Source organism: Micrasema longulum, unplaced genomic scaffold, assembly GCF_059751315.1.
Source record: "Micrasema longulum isolate JH-2025_06_02 unplaced genomic scaffold, ASM5975131v1 h1tg000747l, whole genome shotgun sequence".
In the NCBI taxonomy this organism is placed as follows: domain Eukaryota; kingdom Metazoa; phylum Arthropoda; class Insecta; order Trichoptera; family Brachycentridae; genus Micrasema; species Micrasema longulum.
This window is the reverse complement of record NW_028277941.1, coordinates 829,478-848,064: the sequence shown is the minus strand read 5'-3', so window position 1 is coordinate 848,064 and position 18,587 is coordinate 829,478. Positions and strand designations below refer to the sequence as shown.

The window sequence follows — 18,587 nt, the reverse complement described above, 5'->3', positions numbered from 1 at the left end:
TTTAGAAATTTTGCAATGACATACAAAAAGTATTGATTTCAAATATAAATATATTGTTACATCTCAACTAAGTGCAGGTAGCTCGGATTATTTGGTTAAAGGGGTGACCATAGTTACCGGGTTAATACAATCTCTATCTGTAAATATATTTTTTATTTCCTCTTTAAAATTGAAGTATTTTGGTATGTCCTAATCATTTTTTGGCAGACCATTCAAGTAGTAGACTGTTAAAATATTCGATTAGTTTTTGGAAATTTTCGGTGATAAACTATAGGATCTGCCCTTGCTGTTTACTATCATTAATTTTCCGAGTAAGATAGTATGGTCAGTAATATTTTTTCAAACCAAAATATTGAGAAAGGATATTTGATTTTTTTTTTTTTTACCGAAGTATTTTGGTGAATGTGTATTTTTAAACAAATTGAATTAAATGACATATTGTAAAAAAAAAATTAGTTCCATATTTCATTGTTCCGAATGTATCAAAATCAAAATCAAAATGATATTAAGTGAAAAATGTAAAACATTGACATTTTTAACTGTAAGAAAACATGAATATTTAATACGATGTCACTTATGATGATAAAACACATTTTTAATTATAACTACTCATAAGGTTGATAGTCGCGCCTACACAAGCGTCTTAGACGAACAAGGCGTTTTTTTTAACAAAAAAAAAAATAACACCATCAAAACACTATGAAAACACCATCAAAACACCAGCAAATTTATGAAAAAAAATAATACATTTATTTGGATTATGCTTGTATTTCAGGTGAATCATTAAAAATATTTTTTTAGCTTGATGGTTCGTGCTAACGTTTTTGCACAATTATATTGACGTAATGTATAATTAATCAAATTTGTATCAATTTATTTAAATATCTGAAATAACTTTTATTATATACAGGTTGTAAAATTATTTTGCTTTTTTTGTATCGATAAACCTGTTAACAATTTTTTTCAAACAAATAAGATAAATATAAATTTAAATATTTTGTTTATTTAATTATCGTAGAAAAGTTGTATTTTTGCAATGTCATGAATTAATATCGAATAAACAATAAGTAACTAAAAACAAAATTTCGACTTGATAATAAATATTTTTTCTTGTACTTAAAGTTAGATGGTTAGCAATAAAACTTTTATAATATAAAATATGTATATGTATATATAAAATATGTAATAAATGTTTCTACTTTAAATATATATTTATCAAATCATAAAGGGGTAACTTTTGTAATTGTTTGTTCTGAAGGCGAATATTATTTTTACTAATTACATTGTTATTAGGTATAAAACAATTCATATTTTGTTCTTACAGATGCCATTCTAATACCACAATTATCGACGGATAATATAATTAATGCTTATAAATCTACGATTTACATATATTTATGAACATTAAATAAAATTAAAGTATGTCAAAAGGTTACCATAATTGTTTAAGAATTTTTAAAGCAAAATTTTATTTATTTATTTCAGTTTACATTATATCTTTAAAGGAAATAATAATGTTTTTGTAATAGGACTATGTGTAAGAAAATCAATAAATTGTCTGTGATACGGTATTACAAAAAAATGGTGCTTAAATCGACTGTATCTTGTTTTGGAATAATAATATGATTATTTATATATGTATTATGGAAAGTGTTTGTATTTAATCTAGGTGTGCACGAGTTGTTAGAAAATTTTTGAAACTGCTTTATACTTCATAATATTTTTTTTAAAATGATATACTCATGTAGTGTGCTTTTTAAAATTTTTATCTAAAGATTAGTCATGTAAATTGATAAGAAGATATGAGTACTTATAAGAAAAAAATAACAATGTTACATTATTTTGTAAACAATATTTTATCAAAATAAACTCTTGTTTTTCAGGAATGAGATGTTTTTTTAATTGTTTTTTTTTTATAAATATCATATTTATTTGTATTATTGTGAAATAAAACCATCCTGATAATGTCCGTAATTAAACTGTTTTTTTTATTTCCCAGGCAAAATTAGCTACAGTTCCTGCGAGTTTAAAAATTAGGATTTTTCTGTTTGTTACTTTACTAAACTTTGTTTTACTAAATCTTAAATACTTATGCATTGATTGGATCTTTAAATAGGACGGAAACCGACATATAATTTAATATTGGAATAAAATAAGTGCTACTATATGCTAGTTAAAAAAAATCAAATCTGCCATTGCGTTGTAGTATGACATTTTTTTTTTTTATTAAAAATAAATATTTGCGTTCTTATAATTTACGCGAATATTTCATTTTGAGGGCCATTTTCAACGAGTAGTAAATAACTCACTATTAGAAAATGGTAATCAAGTTGGGGTAGAGTGGGATTTCAACCACGAACCTTTGATCCGTGAGTCCGAGACACTAGCCACGGGACCACAATTCGATTTAAATTTAACGTTCGTTTGACTTTAACGTAAATGTAATTATTCGTCCTTTATCAGCTTTTTGTTAAATGTTACTAGTCTCTTACTGAATTGCCATTCAGAATCTTGTTATCACAACATGGGAATAAACTAAATAAAAATAAATTGAAGGCAAGGCATTTACCCTTTATGGACCCGGTACGCGATAGATAAATATGGTATATCGCCAGAATTGAGGTATTTATTTCTTAATATTAATGTTTCATGTCGCAAGAGTATTGTAACAACGTATATTGGTAGATTAGTCTAATTTGTTTATTATCTTGTAAAATAAAATATTTTGCTAACAAAATTATTAGCCTAAGCTCGCAAGACATAAATCAACACAAAATATGTGTCATATGAAGGATTACTGCACAAGATATGCATTATCTATAAATAGAAATAGAATAATTACTTTAATAGGTAATAATAGCTAACATTGAAATTCACACAGAAAAACGATTTAATCAAAATACATTTTAAAAAAAAAACACTAAGAAAATAACATTTATAATAAAATAACTTATCGGCCTCGTATAATATTTTTTATACGAGACCGATAAGTCGACCGTATAATATATTTTTTGTTAATGCAGATGAGGTGTGGTACCATTCTTCATGTGCTCTCCATAAAGGTATTAACCAGTTCTGAATGTCAAGTTGAACAAGACGAGAGGCTTAATTGGCGCATACTGAGAACGTAAATGTTCGTGTTTGGCAAGGATTCGGTATCTGGAATATCAGTTTTAGAGTCCAATATAAAATTATGAGAACCCGGAAGCCATTTATCATTCTAATACTTGATTTTCTTTGACCACGTGAGATGAAATTAAACAGTAGAACGAATCTCCATTTATTGCAAAAGAGAGGGGAAACATTTTTGAGAAGGGAATATGGAAGCCTAGGAGTTTACAGGGCTTATGACCGGTCATTGTCTGGTTTAAGTGGCCTATTAAGACACTGGGTAACATTTACACATATTATGTCTAACCTTAAGTTTGAATTTTAGTAATTATTTTCTTCATAAATGTATTTTTACTGCCTTATTTAAAACGTTTTTTTTTTCTCGATTATAAACAAGTTCAGTGCTACGAGAAATAAGAAATAAAAAAAAATGTTTTACGCATAAGTAAAATAAGAGCATTTAATTGTCCAGCGAAGTTAGCCAAATACATCAAAAAATTTTTAAAGAAAAAGAAATTTGAACGATGCCACTAGTTCTTCCGAATAAACCAATGATCAAAATTTTTGCCATAGATTTTGGTTTACGGGAAACTAGCCCCCCAATAAACAGAACTCACCGAAGAGAACTTGTGACGTCACAGGCAGAGTGATTTCAAAACTACGAAACTTAAAAAATCATAACACTGATGATACAATACATGAAAATAAAAATATATATTTTTTGGCTTAGTTCGATAGTCTTTCAATAAACAAAATATAAAAATACCACTTAATTTCCCCATTATTAACGGATAATATGAGCATTTCCTTTAAAATTTCAAATATAATTAATGAAATTTATTGTTCAAGATATACAGACTTATGTACTTTTACTTGAATACGTTAAAATAAATATTTATGTGCAATGGTTTACAGTAATTATTTATCTCATGAAAATCTCATTGTTTTGCACCACAACAGGCTGTGACGCCCAATCACAGTGGTGAATTACAACACGGAATACCCAGGCTTGAAAAAAATTACATTTGATTTTGGTGTTCTCTCTTCTCTCCATGTCTGTACAGTCAAAAGGAAATTGTGTACAGTCCATTTAAATCTTTAATAACATTTGCTTTATGACAATTATGTGCGTGACGTTTTCATTCAAATGTGCGTGCTTACATGAACGAAAATGTATGTTTACTTGGTTCCCTGACGGACACCAATACAACGTTTTAGTGTTATTGTTATAAACCAAAAAATACGATTAAAAATTCATACGTACTGTACGTTAACCATTTTAAAGCTTAATAAAAGGATTATTCACGAAAACTAATATTTATTAAAAAAACAAATGTAGTTATTTAAAATATAAAAATTAGTCAACGAAATTTCTTGGTGGAAGTCTTCTTTTTCTTCCTCTTGGTCTAAGTCGAATGTCGAATGACAGCCCACCGCGCACCGTCACTGTTTGTGACGGTGCGCGGTGGGCTGTCCTGAAATAATGACCTTCCTGGTAGTCTTCTGCTGCTAGAGTTTTCGTTAGTCGAAATCCATTGTAATTAATAAAATAAAATATGAATAAATGACAGGTTCACACTTTAATACAATTTTTTTGATAGGCCAATACCATAGGTTTTATCACTATCGCGATGTTGTGAAACCAGTTTTTATTAAGTTTTTACATGAAGTTTTTTCATGAAATTTTCAAAGGTATGTATTTATTCTGAAACTGTACACAAAAGTGAGAAACAATGGTATGGGTGTTAGAAGAATAATAATATACTGAAGTACCGTTCATCGATCAGCATAGAATATACTATGGCCTAAATTCTCCAATGACCTGTCTTTATCGTATTGTTAACTTAAGACAAGATCTGGACTTTATTGGTTTGAGCCAGATCTTGTTTTGATATCCTGTATGTTTGTCAATGCTTCTTTTCTTATTTTTTAACTATTCTAGTTTGTAATATTATTACTCTATAAATGGACAATGTTCGTATTTGCGACACGATTTATTTAAATACGTATACAAATATCATTAACATTTTTTTTTCTATATAATGATCGCACTACTACTACTACTACTACTACCATCACGCCATTTCCCCGTAGGGGTAGGCAGAGAGAATGGACCGCCACACACGTCTATCCTGGCATACACTCCTAGCCTCTTCCACATTCATACATCTTGTCATACATGTCCTTCGGTTCTGTCTGCTTTTGACATGACCAGACTTAAGATTTTGGTTTATCTGATCATGCCACGTCTTCCTTGGTCGTTTTCGTCTAACGTTGCCGTTCATTTTTGCCATATATACTTGTTTTACCATTCTCTCGTCGTCCATTCGTTCTACGTGACCAAACCATCTCAGAGACCCTTTCTTAATCTTATCAATTATACTTGTCTCAGATTTACACTCTCGCCTGATTTCATCATTCGTAACCCTGTCATACATTGATTTCCCACACATTCGTCTAAGAGATCGCATTTCAACCGCGTTCACTCGGCTTTCATCCTTCCTCTGCCAGTTCCATGTTTCACTTCCATACATAAGTGTTGGGACTAAAACTCCGTTGTGCACTGCCAGTTTAGCTTCGATTGACATATTTTTATTAGAAATTACTGTGCTTAGTGCTCCGTTCATTTTGTTTCCCGCATTCACTCTTCTTTCAACATCTTTTTCTACTCTTCCATCTCTTGAAAACATGCTTCCCAGGTACACAAATTCTTCTACTTGCTCGAGACATTCGTTGTTTACATTTATTATGCAGTCAGTAACCTCACTATCCCTTTCAAATACCATCACTTTTGACTTACTTTCGTTCATCGCCAATTCGCTCTCCAGGCATACATCATACATTCTAGAGACTATTTGCTGCAAATCAGCCTTGCTGCTTGCTAACAGAACTGCATCGTCAGCATACAACAAGCAGCTTACTGAAAAATTATCCATTTTTGCTCCAATACCCATACATTCTATCTCTTTCATACAGTTGTCCATGTATAGATTAAACAACCATGGTGACATTACACATCCCTGTTTCACGCCTTTTGAGATCGCAAACCAAGATGTAAATCCCCCATTAACTCTTATACACGCTGAACTCTCCTCATAGAGAGACGATACTGCACGTATAAGTTTATTGTTTACTCCATACTTTTCCAACACGCCCCACAATTTCATTATATCTACTTTATCATACGCTTTTTGCAAATCGACAAATGCGCAGAATAGTTTTTGACTTTTTGCCAAAACCTTCTCCGTTAGCATTCGCAGCGCAAAAATTTGATCCGTGCATCCACGTCCACTCATAAAGGCTCCTTGCACGTCCCACACTTTGTCTTTCGTCACCTTTCTTACTTTCTCGATTATAATTTTCCCATACAGTTTACCGACAGAACTCAGAAGACTGATGGCCCTATAGTTTCCACATTCCGCACGAGATCCCTTTCCCTTATATAAAGGCATGACAACTGCCCTCCTCCAATCCAACGGCGTATGTCCTTCCTTTAGGCAGAGATTGAAAAGTCTGTGCAGCCATGTACCCACGATCTGGCCACCACTCTTCAGATATTCCACAGCAACCTTATCATACCCAACGGATTTTCCGTTTTTCATACTTTTCAGCGCACTCTTTATTTCTACCATGCTTATCTCACATGACCTATTATCACTCGTATCTTCCTCTGCACAACCAAGCTGTTGCTCAGGGACACTTTCAGTACTTTCGTATACTTCCATAAAGTATTCCATCCATCTCTCTTTCACTCCTTCGTCATTCGTTAGCATTCGGCCATCTTTTGATTTTATCGCTTTAATGTTTCCACTTTCGGAGGAGTTCTTTGTCTTTTTCACCTCTTTCCAAAACAATTTTATGTTTTCATGAAAATGAGTGGACAATTTTATACCTTCCTCTTCGTTTAGTCGTTTTTTGCGTTCTTTCACTCCATTCTTAACCAACCTCTTGCATACTTTATAACTACTTTTCGCACTTTCATACTCGCTGCTATTGATGTCACTAATTGATATAAGCTTCATCCATGCATTCTTTTTTTCCTTTACAAGGTCTTTAATACTATCATCCCACCATGCATCTCCTTTTTTTCCTCTTCGGGACGCCATTCCGCATACACTCTTTGCCGATTCACACAAGCACGATTTAAATCGTTCCCACATTTGGTCGATATTGACTTCTATTTCATTCTTTCCTAAACTTTCGGTTAAATCCCGTTCATACTTCACTCTTACATTCTCGACTTGCAACTTTTCAACCTTGACTCTAGACGAAGTTGTCACAGTTTTCGTTCGTGAGCGCCATCCACGAAATAGAATCACTCGTGTTACAACAAGAAAATGATCTGATTCCATTTCAGCGCCCCGAAACACGCGGGTGTCGGTTGTGTTTGTTCTTAATCTAGAGTCAACAACCACGTAATCAATTATCGTTCTTTCATTCCCTCTTTCCCATGTGTATTGGTGAATACCCTTATGATTAAAAAAGGTATTCGAAACAAAAAGGTTCCACTCAAGACACACTTCGAGCAAACTTTTTCCATTTCCATTTATCCTAGAATCGCCATACATTCCAAGGGCTGTTTCTAGGCCATCTCGACGAGTACCTACCCATCCATTCAGATCACCGGCTAAAATTATTCTTTCATTCGGTTTTTTCCTCGCACATACTTCCCTTACATTTTCTCAGAACTCACGCTTCACATCTTCACCTGCCGAATCGACTGGGGCATATCCGATAATTAACATAATGCTCGTTATTCCAATCTTAAAGGTGATCCACATGAGTCTGGCGCTAACAAATTCATACTCACTCAAGCACTCTACCATTCTAAGAGAGAGCATCGCCGCAACCCCCCGACTTGCCCTTTCTGATTCTGGCACACCAGACCACAGCACGAGCGTGTCATTGTGCTCCAGCGATCCACTCTCCTTTTTCATGCTCTCACTTATACAAAGAACATCTAGACTCTTATCCTTCATACTATCACACAGTTCATTCATCTTCTTATCCATTCCTCCTCTTATATTCCATACGCCAATACGGCACTCCATTCTCCTCTTTGCACCCCCCCGAGAGACGCGGCATGATGGGTGGTGAGCCTTATCGCTGCCTACAGGCATTCTCTCGTCTTCCTGCCCTCCTACTTAATTTTAATATTTCGCATAACTACTTACATACTACCTACACTTATGATTAAAATATTAACTTACGCTCTTACAATACAACGGAAATACAATTATATTACTTAACACTAAAATACACACAAATATCAAACGCTTAACTGTATAATGATCGCACTGATTATTTATAAAACATGTTTTTCATTTTCAATAATTTTCTAACAGAAAAGGCTATTTTAAGTTGTTGAGAATCGGGTTGTGGTCCCGTGGCTAGTGTTGCGGACTCACGGGCCAGAGGCCCGAGGTTCAAACCTCACTCTACCCTAATTTGATTTCCATTTTTTAATAGTGAGTTATTACAACTCCTTGAAAATGACCACCAAAATTTAAATACATGGGTAAATTAGAAGGACGCTAATGTTTCTTAAAAAAAAAGTCGTAGTCATATAAAATACTTTGTAGTTTTTACTACCTAAGAGTTTAATAAATTATTACACAACTAGTTTCAGGTATTCTAAAATACCCATCCTCAAATGTAAATATAAAATTTATATTTACACCTGATGATGGGTAATTCAGAATAAAGGATACTAGTTGTGTTATTATATATTAAACTCTTATATGGTAAAAAATCAAAAAGTGTTTCATTTTTAATAAATGAAACATATTTTTCTACAAAGTAAATGCTAAAACAATAAAAAGTATATAAAATACGATTAAAGAAAAGGCAATGCAAAAGATATAATACCATTTTTCCATTACGTCGACCGATTGCTCGTGCAATATTCTGACACTATCATCAACTGGCAACGAATCACCTTTTAGAGTCATTCGGGCCATGATTTTTACCATCCTTGTTTAAATGTCAATCTGATAAAAAAAACCCTTTGGTATTGGAAATGTCAACGGTCTTAATAAATTTTGTAGCAGGTTCACATACATCCCAGGGACCTTGATATTCAGATTATTTATATGTTCATCCCGAGAATCTTTTAACCGTTGATTGTTGGGTACCTACCTTGATAATACCAGTTTAATGGTTAATGTTACATACGACGAGTAAAAAGTCCTACGTTCAATCATGTATAAAATATAATAAAAATATTAAAAATTCCAGAGGCCATAGTCAACTGACTGAAAACTCTAAAACTTATAAGAAAAAAAGCTCTTAAAAAAACGGAATAAGTAGTATTGTTGTTTATATTTTTGATGTCATGTTGTTAAAATAAAGATAAATGTATACTTAAGAAAAACTTGTAAACTTACGAAAAACTACATGTCTATGGTACTCTTTCTATTAAAAAGGTTTTGGGGGTGTTATTCTGAACGCAAGATCACGCATAAAGAACGCTTTTTTAACGTGTAATTACGTAATAAATAGACGCTAGCAATGCGATCTCTACGCGCGCTATATCGTTTAGAATACCAGCCCAGGTGTGTCGTTTTAAATGGCTTTACCGTGAGGGAGCAAAAAACAACAAAATATATGACATCTACATTCAGTTGGTGACAACACTTCTGCAAAAATTCCATCCACTCGGATGCGACATGTCCCTTAAAATCAATTTTCTCCACTTCTACCGAGACTTTTTCCCTCAGAGCTGTCCCTCTGAGCATAGTGATGATTACAGAGGAAGATATTATCAAGAAATGTATGTAATAGAAATACATCAGGGTTATTTTGATAAAGCTATGCTTGCAGATTAGATTATTAGATGCTAGTCTGCGTGTAGGGATGCTCCGGAACTCACTTACAAGAGGCAAGGCAAAATACAAGGATCTCAAGAAACCACCACATGATTATCTTCAAAACCAACCACCTGGCAAGTATTCTTCCATAAATTAGAACTCTTCGAATGTAACTTTCATACAAAAAAATTCAAATATACATTTAATATTTTTGGCATAATAAGTAATTAAAATATATCGTTTTCATTTAGTTTGTTAAAATAAAATAATTCCACCTATTGCGTATAATAGAAATAAACGCTAATGTAATTTATTTTTTGTCATATTAATTTTTCTTACCTGAAAATTAGTTAAAGTCGACTCATGACACCCCATCACTATGGAAACAAAATATGGAAAAAAAATAATTAATAATTGTTGGCTAGTGTATTAAATATACTTGAATTATTATTAAATTTTAATGAAATTGTTGTAAACTACTCGACAACTACAACAAATTATTCCTACCTCTATCGAATTAATATTAAAAGCATAAAACTTTTAAAATAAAATAAATTAGTAAAGATATTGAATACTTCAAATGAACAGGTTAGTTAAAAATAAGGCACACGATGTAATATTACGAAACACTATATAAAAGGTATGCATATCAAATGTCTTTCCTATTATTTATCTACTTGGTATGGCAAAAAACATATATTAACATTTTGTATTATGTTTTAACAAAGTTAATCTTGAATCTGTTACATTTAATGGATCGTAAAAATTAATGACCGGACAATGGAGTCTCGTAGGTTAGGTAACAAAGTGATCTTGCAAATGTAAACCAGATATTGACATTTAGCATAAATAATAATAATATAATGCACTCGTATCGGTAACTTAAATTATTTATGGGGGTTCCAACACCTACTAGGTACGGAAACTTACAACTTAAAGCCAAATGTCACTTGACCAAGGATTAACAATTCCATGTCACGATGCCCATGGCGATGGAGCGATTTTTTTATTCGTGTAGTGGACATTTAATTTATTTGAACGATAATGTCAACTGTTATGATGTAACTAAATCATCAATTTGCAATAAGTGCTGTGTCATTTAATTTACTTGAAAAATTTCGCCATATACGACCTTAAAGTATTTCGCCGTATTTCTTCTATAAGTTCCTAGGTTAGGGTCGATACACTTTTTCGCGAGACAGGCAAAAAATGCAATTATTTTCATGGCTTAAAAAAAATCCACGTGAAATATTTACGTTTTTATAAAATTTAAATTCATGAGCCAGTCAAAGGTAATTTAGGAAAACAAAATATAAAGTTATCAATTTCAGAAGCTCTGTGCACTAGATAGGTATGAATGAACATAGGCGGATTACAGAAAAATACTAATAAATTAAGTATTTTTGATATTTTGGACTTGTTAAAGATTACAGAAACCTGTGCGTCTAGATATTGGGGATCAATTTACTATTTGATTTATATTTTAAAATTATTCGACAACCTTACACTATTTTAAAACTTGTATCAGATAGTTCTAGCCTCCTATTATTTTACGATTTACCCGAATTCTAAAGTGTCGGTCAACTCTTTCCAGCATACCAATGGGTATGCTGGTTTATTGATTTGCAAATATCGTCCTTTAGTTGACTTAGAATTTATGGACGATAGGTTTACACAATAGAATTGAGATGCTTCCATTAAAAAGGCGCAATGGGCTTAAATAGGGTGAGCGTACCGGCCACTGAAGATCATTCTCAGAGCGAGCAGGCGCCCGGGGAAGTGTTACCGTAAAACCCTCATAACAGTTCGCACCTCGTAGCGTGTGTGCCGTGACTCCATACTGCTGAAACCACATGTTCATAATCTTACATATATATTGTCATTATATGGCACAAAAAAATCTTGGATATATTTTTCCCCAGCAATCACGATTAACTGTAACTGAAAACTAATTCTCCAAATGTGTTGGGTTGATTTCGGGGCCGTTCAACCGCTGATTTTCTCTAATCCACATTGAGGGACGACCCTTAAGCCCACCATCCACCCGCAACTGTTGTAGAGTCCTGGGGGCCTCTCTGTCAGCTGCGCTTAAAGGAAAGTTGTAATAAATATTCCTAAGGAATACAACTCAACGCAGATTAAGAAGAGGGAAGGAGGATGTATAAACAGAGGCCAACATGTCGTCTCTACTGCGTCTTCATTTTTTAGGATTCTCTCAATCAATGCTTCTGTTTTTTCAATTAAAATACCTGTATTTATACAAACAATTTACATAAATAAACGTGCACAAATATACAAGAACAATGATTTAAAACTATAGTAACCCAGCAAACATAACTAACACGACAAACATAATTAAAAACTCGAATATTTACAATGGGAGAACGACCTTGAATAAAGAAGGACTCCCTGAGTCGTCAGAGGCAGAGAATCCTAATACCACCCCCGTAAGGGGAGGACCAAGCAATAAAACGTGTGCGTTCCGGTTGGAAGGAAGCACAGCCCTAACTAAATCAGCATCCTACTTCCTTCCTGAAACTGTTAAGTCAGCCGTGCTGTCACCTAGCGACCATCATATGGCGGTGGATGACGTCATTAAAACGTATTTGTACAAATCAATGAAGCTGGTTTCTCTCAGAGAGCGTCGATTGTGAGCAAAATATCAAATATTTGATATAAAAATATATTCTAAAATGTTTGCATACTCAAAAAATTATTAAAGAGATACAAACGTCAATCTTTAGTAAGTAAAAACATAATAAATGTTCATATTGGTAGGCAAATGCATGATGGCCTCCGTAGCGGTGGTATTCAAACGGTTTTCCTCGTATGGCGGTGAACATTTTTGCCTTTCAAAGCTGTAAAAATATGTGCAATTGTGATGTGGACTAGTGGAATTGACAAAATGTCTACAGAAAGTGCCTTTTTATTGATGTATATGTATATAAAGTGTTGAATAAATAATAATGTTAATAACAAACAACTTATATGAATAATAAAGCATGTTTGCTTGCTACATTTATAAAATTATTTTTCGATTTCAAAACATGTCTAATAAAAAATGTGACATCTCGGATGCTTTTACAAGCAAATTTTTTTGACAGATGAGTTGTCACGGCCGCCAGATCGTTATCTATGTCGTTACATGGTTCTTTTTTGTTTACATCTCTGGCATTTTATTACGACCGTCGCCCTACAGCATATTACGGTAGCTAAATAATGGCACAGCTTTCCTAGGAAAATCCTGGTCGCGAGATTGGCTCGTCGCCGCTGCTGTGGACACCCGGTCGCCAGCAAAGTCACGCAAGTAACCGCTGTCGCGTTAGGTTAGTTACTATGGACAAGCCCTAAAGGACTTTTTGTGAGATTTTTACCGAACTTTTATTACATTTCAAAAGTTTTTAATACAAAGATTTGTAGAGAATGATATATTTCTTTTTCTCGTGAAGTCCATAACTTTATATTTATCAGAGGCCAAAATAAATTCATTTTTGGTTATCTAGGAATCAAACACATCAATTGATACATACTCATTTGGTTCAACAGAAAAGGAAGTTCTTTACCCGAAATAAAAATATTAAAATCATCTGCGAATTGTTAAAAAATTACAAGAATGTCTAAGATAGTAAAAAAATAATGAGCATATAATATTAAAAAGAAGATGACTCAAAAGAATACCTCGAAAAAGCCCCTTTCAAATAGATTCAGATCCCATATTGAAGCCGTTGACCAAAATATCAACGGTTCAACCAAGAAAAATATTATTTACAAAATTTACAATTTTTGAGGGGACATTTAGAGAAGAGAGTTTTTTTAATGAGTAGCGGTAATTTGACGTTATCATATTATGCTCTTTCGAAAGTCCCTAAAAAAATCTAGTATTTTTCTGAAAGCTCACAAATTAAAAGATGACTATTATAAGAGTCATCTATCGGTGAAAGTTTGAAACACATTCTTGAATGTATCTTGATCCATAATATTAATTTGGTTGGTCGCCGGAAAAGTTTTGAAGCCTTCTCAATACTTCAAAAATTTTGTTGTTATTTAAATCAACAGATGTCTCGCATAAACAGTGTTTATTTTTCAGAAAAATACCAAACAAAGAATAAAAAAAACTGATAAATAATAATAACTGAATAAAATAGTTTAGATTTTTTTTGTTTGAAAATGAAAAAAATGTTTGTTTTTTTTTTATTATAGAAATAAAAGACGAGTGATAATAAATTATCAATTATTAAAGATTAAAATCTCTCGGTGATTTCGGTTTCATCGCTTTCGCGACATCTTCGAGACTGGTCTCTTTATTATATTAATTAGTATAATATATTAATTGAACATTAAATTGCTTTATTCCAAGGTAGTTCAATAATCTTCCGAAGACTTTATTAATAAGAAAGAAGATCTTCAAATAAAAAAAAAATTAAGAAGTACCTCCTTTGCGAAGTTACGCCTTATAGTAAATTTTTATCGTTAATTAATCAATGTATTGTATGCATACATAGATACGTGAGATAAAAAAATCCTTTTAAAAAATTGTTTCCCGTCGGAAAGTCTTTAGATTTATAGGGTAATTAAATGACATGTAACGAAATAATTTAATCAACAAACGCTGTTTTGCAGAAAATAACGGAAAATAACAGCCAATGACAGGTTGTAAGATCTGTAAATGCTTAGACTTTCATATTTCCTCTTCTGAAATGTTCTTCATCTCTCAAATTCAATTGTGTTATGATAGAATCATTCTTGTTTATATAGCGGATGCGGACGCGACTTAACTTGGGCGGACGCACAGGAGTTGTCAGCCATATATAAACTTAGAGACAATTAGTGAACGCAATAACGTCTTTTATTCAAGTTAGTGATTTACGATTTTGGTTTTATAAGCTTGCACATATAATTTTACGATGATTACGATGATTGAAGCAAATATGCTTTCTCAGATCTGGTCCCTTAAGTTGGATGCTTGTATTAGGTATTTTTCAAAACAAGGTATTTTCAAATTCAATTAAAAATAAAGATAACCTAAGTTTTTTTTATTAAAATGCTCTTTGGTGATCAAATAAATATTTTCAGGTTTTTAAAGAATTAAAAGAATATGGTAATTTCAGTAAGATTTTTATTTTCTTAATTTGGTCTAAACTTTCGATTTTTTTGCATGTACACACAGATTTATATATCCCACACACACATAACATCGATAATTTTAACAAACATACACGCGAAACTTATAATACTAAATTTTAGGACAATAAATTAGTTAAAAAATAAAATAACTCGAAATGATAAAATATAACAGTCATCTTAAAATAAATAATAAACGTAATGTTGTTATACAGACACATGAACAACTATTATGTTAACACTGGTTTACATTATATATTAAATGTACATATCTTACGAATTACTAATTTTTGATGTATGTAAATATTAAAAAGGTTATAAAAATGTTAATAATAATATACATAATATGTTTTCGAATTTAATAATGTTAAGGAACCATTAACTGGAAAGGCGCTGACAGGATAAAAAATTACTCTCTCGATTCAGCGAAAAAGAAGAAAAAATATGTTATATTATAATGTGTGTATTATTATTTTACTTTATAAAATCTCATTTTTTATTTTAAAAGTAGATAAGTAAAAAAAGAAAACAGGACTGACTTTGCAAAAAAAAAATCATTAGTAAAATTGATTTCATTTTCAAATCAATTAAATATTTTTAAAAAAAAGTTAAATATTTTCTGTACGTAAGTTCCTTTATATTCAAAATGTTTATCGATTATTATTATTTATAACTTATGTTGCGGCATATTTGTAACCTCAAGGGCGCTTTATAAAAGTAATTATATTGTATAAATATGAAAATGAGTAAATACCTAAAACTCGTCGAATTCTGTACACTTTTTCCATCCACGTTATTATACGAAAACAATACATATGTCGTTCTTAATAAAACGTTATCGTTATTATAAGAGAATTAAATATTTATTATGAAATTTGTACAAGGCACCATATATTCTGCTCACAACGTTATTCCACATATATATATTTACACGATCAATTATTGAATAGGTTACAATAGATGATTGATGTGAAAGCGACTTATTTTTCTACAAAACGAAAAAATTATTGAAGGAAATGAAAAAAAAAATATTTGAGTAAATTGTCATTAAACATTATTTGTTTGTAAATTTATGTAAACTATTTTTAATGTTTAGCTACACGTCAACCGATTTATGTTACTACCTCATCATCAGGGCTCATCTAACTTAGAATCACTCGCGTTGTTATTTATATATATAAAATATTGCAAGAATAAAACTACAGTTACTATAACTTTAATTAATTTAACTAATTTAAGGCAACTTTGTTTGTTTAATGTTTAAATATACGATGTAAAATGTCGTAATAAAAAGTAAAAAATGATATTGATATTAAACATGTACATTATACGTACTACTGGTGAGTCATCATCATTCCCTTTCCACACCCAATGGTGCATAGGGCACTGGATTGGTACACCAATCGCAACATATCTCGATCAATTTTGTTACATGAAGGTAAGGTGGTCAATCTTACACTTCAGGTACCAGTTCAAGGACTATGAAATTTTGTAGTGTGAAAACACCCTTTCAAATAAATATTTCTTATCAACCATGTCAGGAATCGAGCCCGAGACCTCTTGGACGGTAGGCAAACGCGCTGACCACTACACCACGAGGTCAACGCTGGTGAGTAAAAAAATATACTTACATAAAATTAACAGTGGAGCTCAGCGTTTTAAGTATAAACATATCGTCGGATTGGGGAAATAAGGTTCAATATAGATGCATTTTTTTTTTAAACATGAAAGTTGAAACGAATAACATTTTATCTTATATGTTTTACTAATATTGTATTAACAAACTAAATAATAATTAAGGGTTGATTTCGATGTTCTTTAAAATTTTGATGCATATCGAATTGATATTTAAATCTAAATATAATAAAAGTAAAATGTAAAAAAATATAATTTGTTTGATAAAACCTTGTTTTCCCAGTGCGACAATATATTTACAAAGATAAGTCTGTGCACAGATTCAGTACGCAAATATTTCATAAGTGTAATTTTGCGAATAGCTCACATTCAAAATCGATATTTTTAATCGAACATAAAGATATTGGCAACGAAATGCCATAATGAATTATTCTGGCGTAGGGTCATAGTTACCTTAAAAATATAGTTTTTAAAAAAATACCATATAAATAGAAACGCGAGTGGTTCTTCGGAGATTTAGAATAAGTCCTGATGATGAGGTAATAGCTTCGAAACTAATCGACGGATAAGAAAAATTTAAGTGGTTTATATGATACAAATTTATATATTAATATTGTAAAATGACATACCACGAAGAGAAAAATGTTTTTGATAAAAAAATATGTCGTTGATTGACTATCCAAATTTCATAGTATCATGACATACAATACAAATGAATTAGGTTCATTCTTGAATATTAGATGGTTTCTTTTATAAGATTTTTTTATCTCTAAACACATGTATACGAAAAAGTGATATTTGTAATTCTGATAGATAAAAAGTTATTATAATCCGCATGCAAATTCTTAACGTGTAATATATTTTTATAGAGACTGAGAAAAAGGCAGACTCTTTTAAAGGGTTGTTTTACGTACATCAATACATCAGAATATGAATACATCAATACATCAGAATATGAATATATCAATACACCAGAAATTGAATACATCAATACAACAATATAATTTTACATGCGTAGACATTATCGATTATTATAGATATTTTAGTAACATTATCGGTGGGAAATTCACAGGAAAATAACATGTTATAATTACCTATGTATTTTAAATTATAATATGATTTTAGTAACCCCTTTTCGATTATTATAATGATGTTATTCGTTACACTGAATACATACATATACAATATACACATATATCAAATTATCTAGGTTTAGGTGAAAACAAATGAAAAATAAAAAATGTTATCAAAACTGCATTGTAAAATGAACAGTACAAATAATTTGGGTTAAGCACCTGTTTTCCAAAATAAAATAGATATCCATAAATTTAATTGCAATGAATTGCAAATTATAATTTAGTTAAAATATGAAGATAACTTAATTACGTTATAATTAAAAATCCAAATATGTATTAAACAAATAGTGTGTATATAATATTGAATTATTACTTGGAAGTAAAAACATAATATTATTTTATGTTTTTTTACTATACGTAAGCTGTTGAAAATATGGAAATCTAGGCATATACAAAGGTTATGATCTGTCTTTGAATGCCATACGAGAATATGCAAGTCAACTACCTATAGGCAGAATGGTGAATATCACGCAGTGTGTATCAATTAACCCAGTTGATCACAGATCATAAGATATAAATGCTTAGACTTCCATATTCTCAGCAGCTCTCTCTGTCAAAAATATCTAATTTTAATAACGTCAGGGAAACCTACTCAGAACTGAACTAACTGGAAATATTGCTAATAAACAGGACAATAATTTATGCACATTATTAGTCCAAATAAAAAAAAATGTTTACGGAGAAACATCACATCAAAATGCATTTGAATTAATCATCTCATAATCGCTCATATTAGTTTTAATCAAAATATTTATTTACAAAATAAAATGTTATA

The 18,587-nt window shown here is 31.4% G+C and overlaps 1 protein-coding gene across 1 annotated transcript; it reads right to left on the bottom strand.

The window, feature by feature from the left end:
* Positions 1-7,793: 7,793 nt before the first annotated feature.
* LOC148279178 (uncharacterized) lies at positions 7,794-8,231 on the bottom strand. The gene has a single exon (XM_088230360.1). It carries the CDS (start codon positions 8,229-8,231, stop codon positions 7,794-7,796), a length of 438 nt encoding a protein of 145 aa, XP_088086486.1.
* Positions 8,232-18,587: the final 10,356 nt, after the last annotated feature.

Excerpts from the sequence above, each read along its gene's own strand:
- LOC148279178 (XM_088230360.1), bottom strand. The coding sequence starts at position 8,231 with ATGCCTGTAGGCAGCGATAAGGCTCACCACCCATCATGCCGCGTCTCT.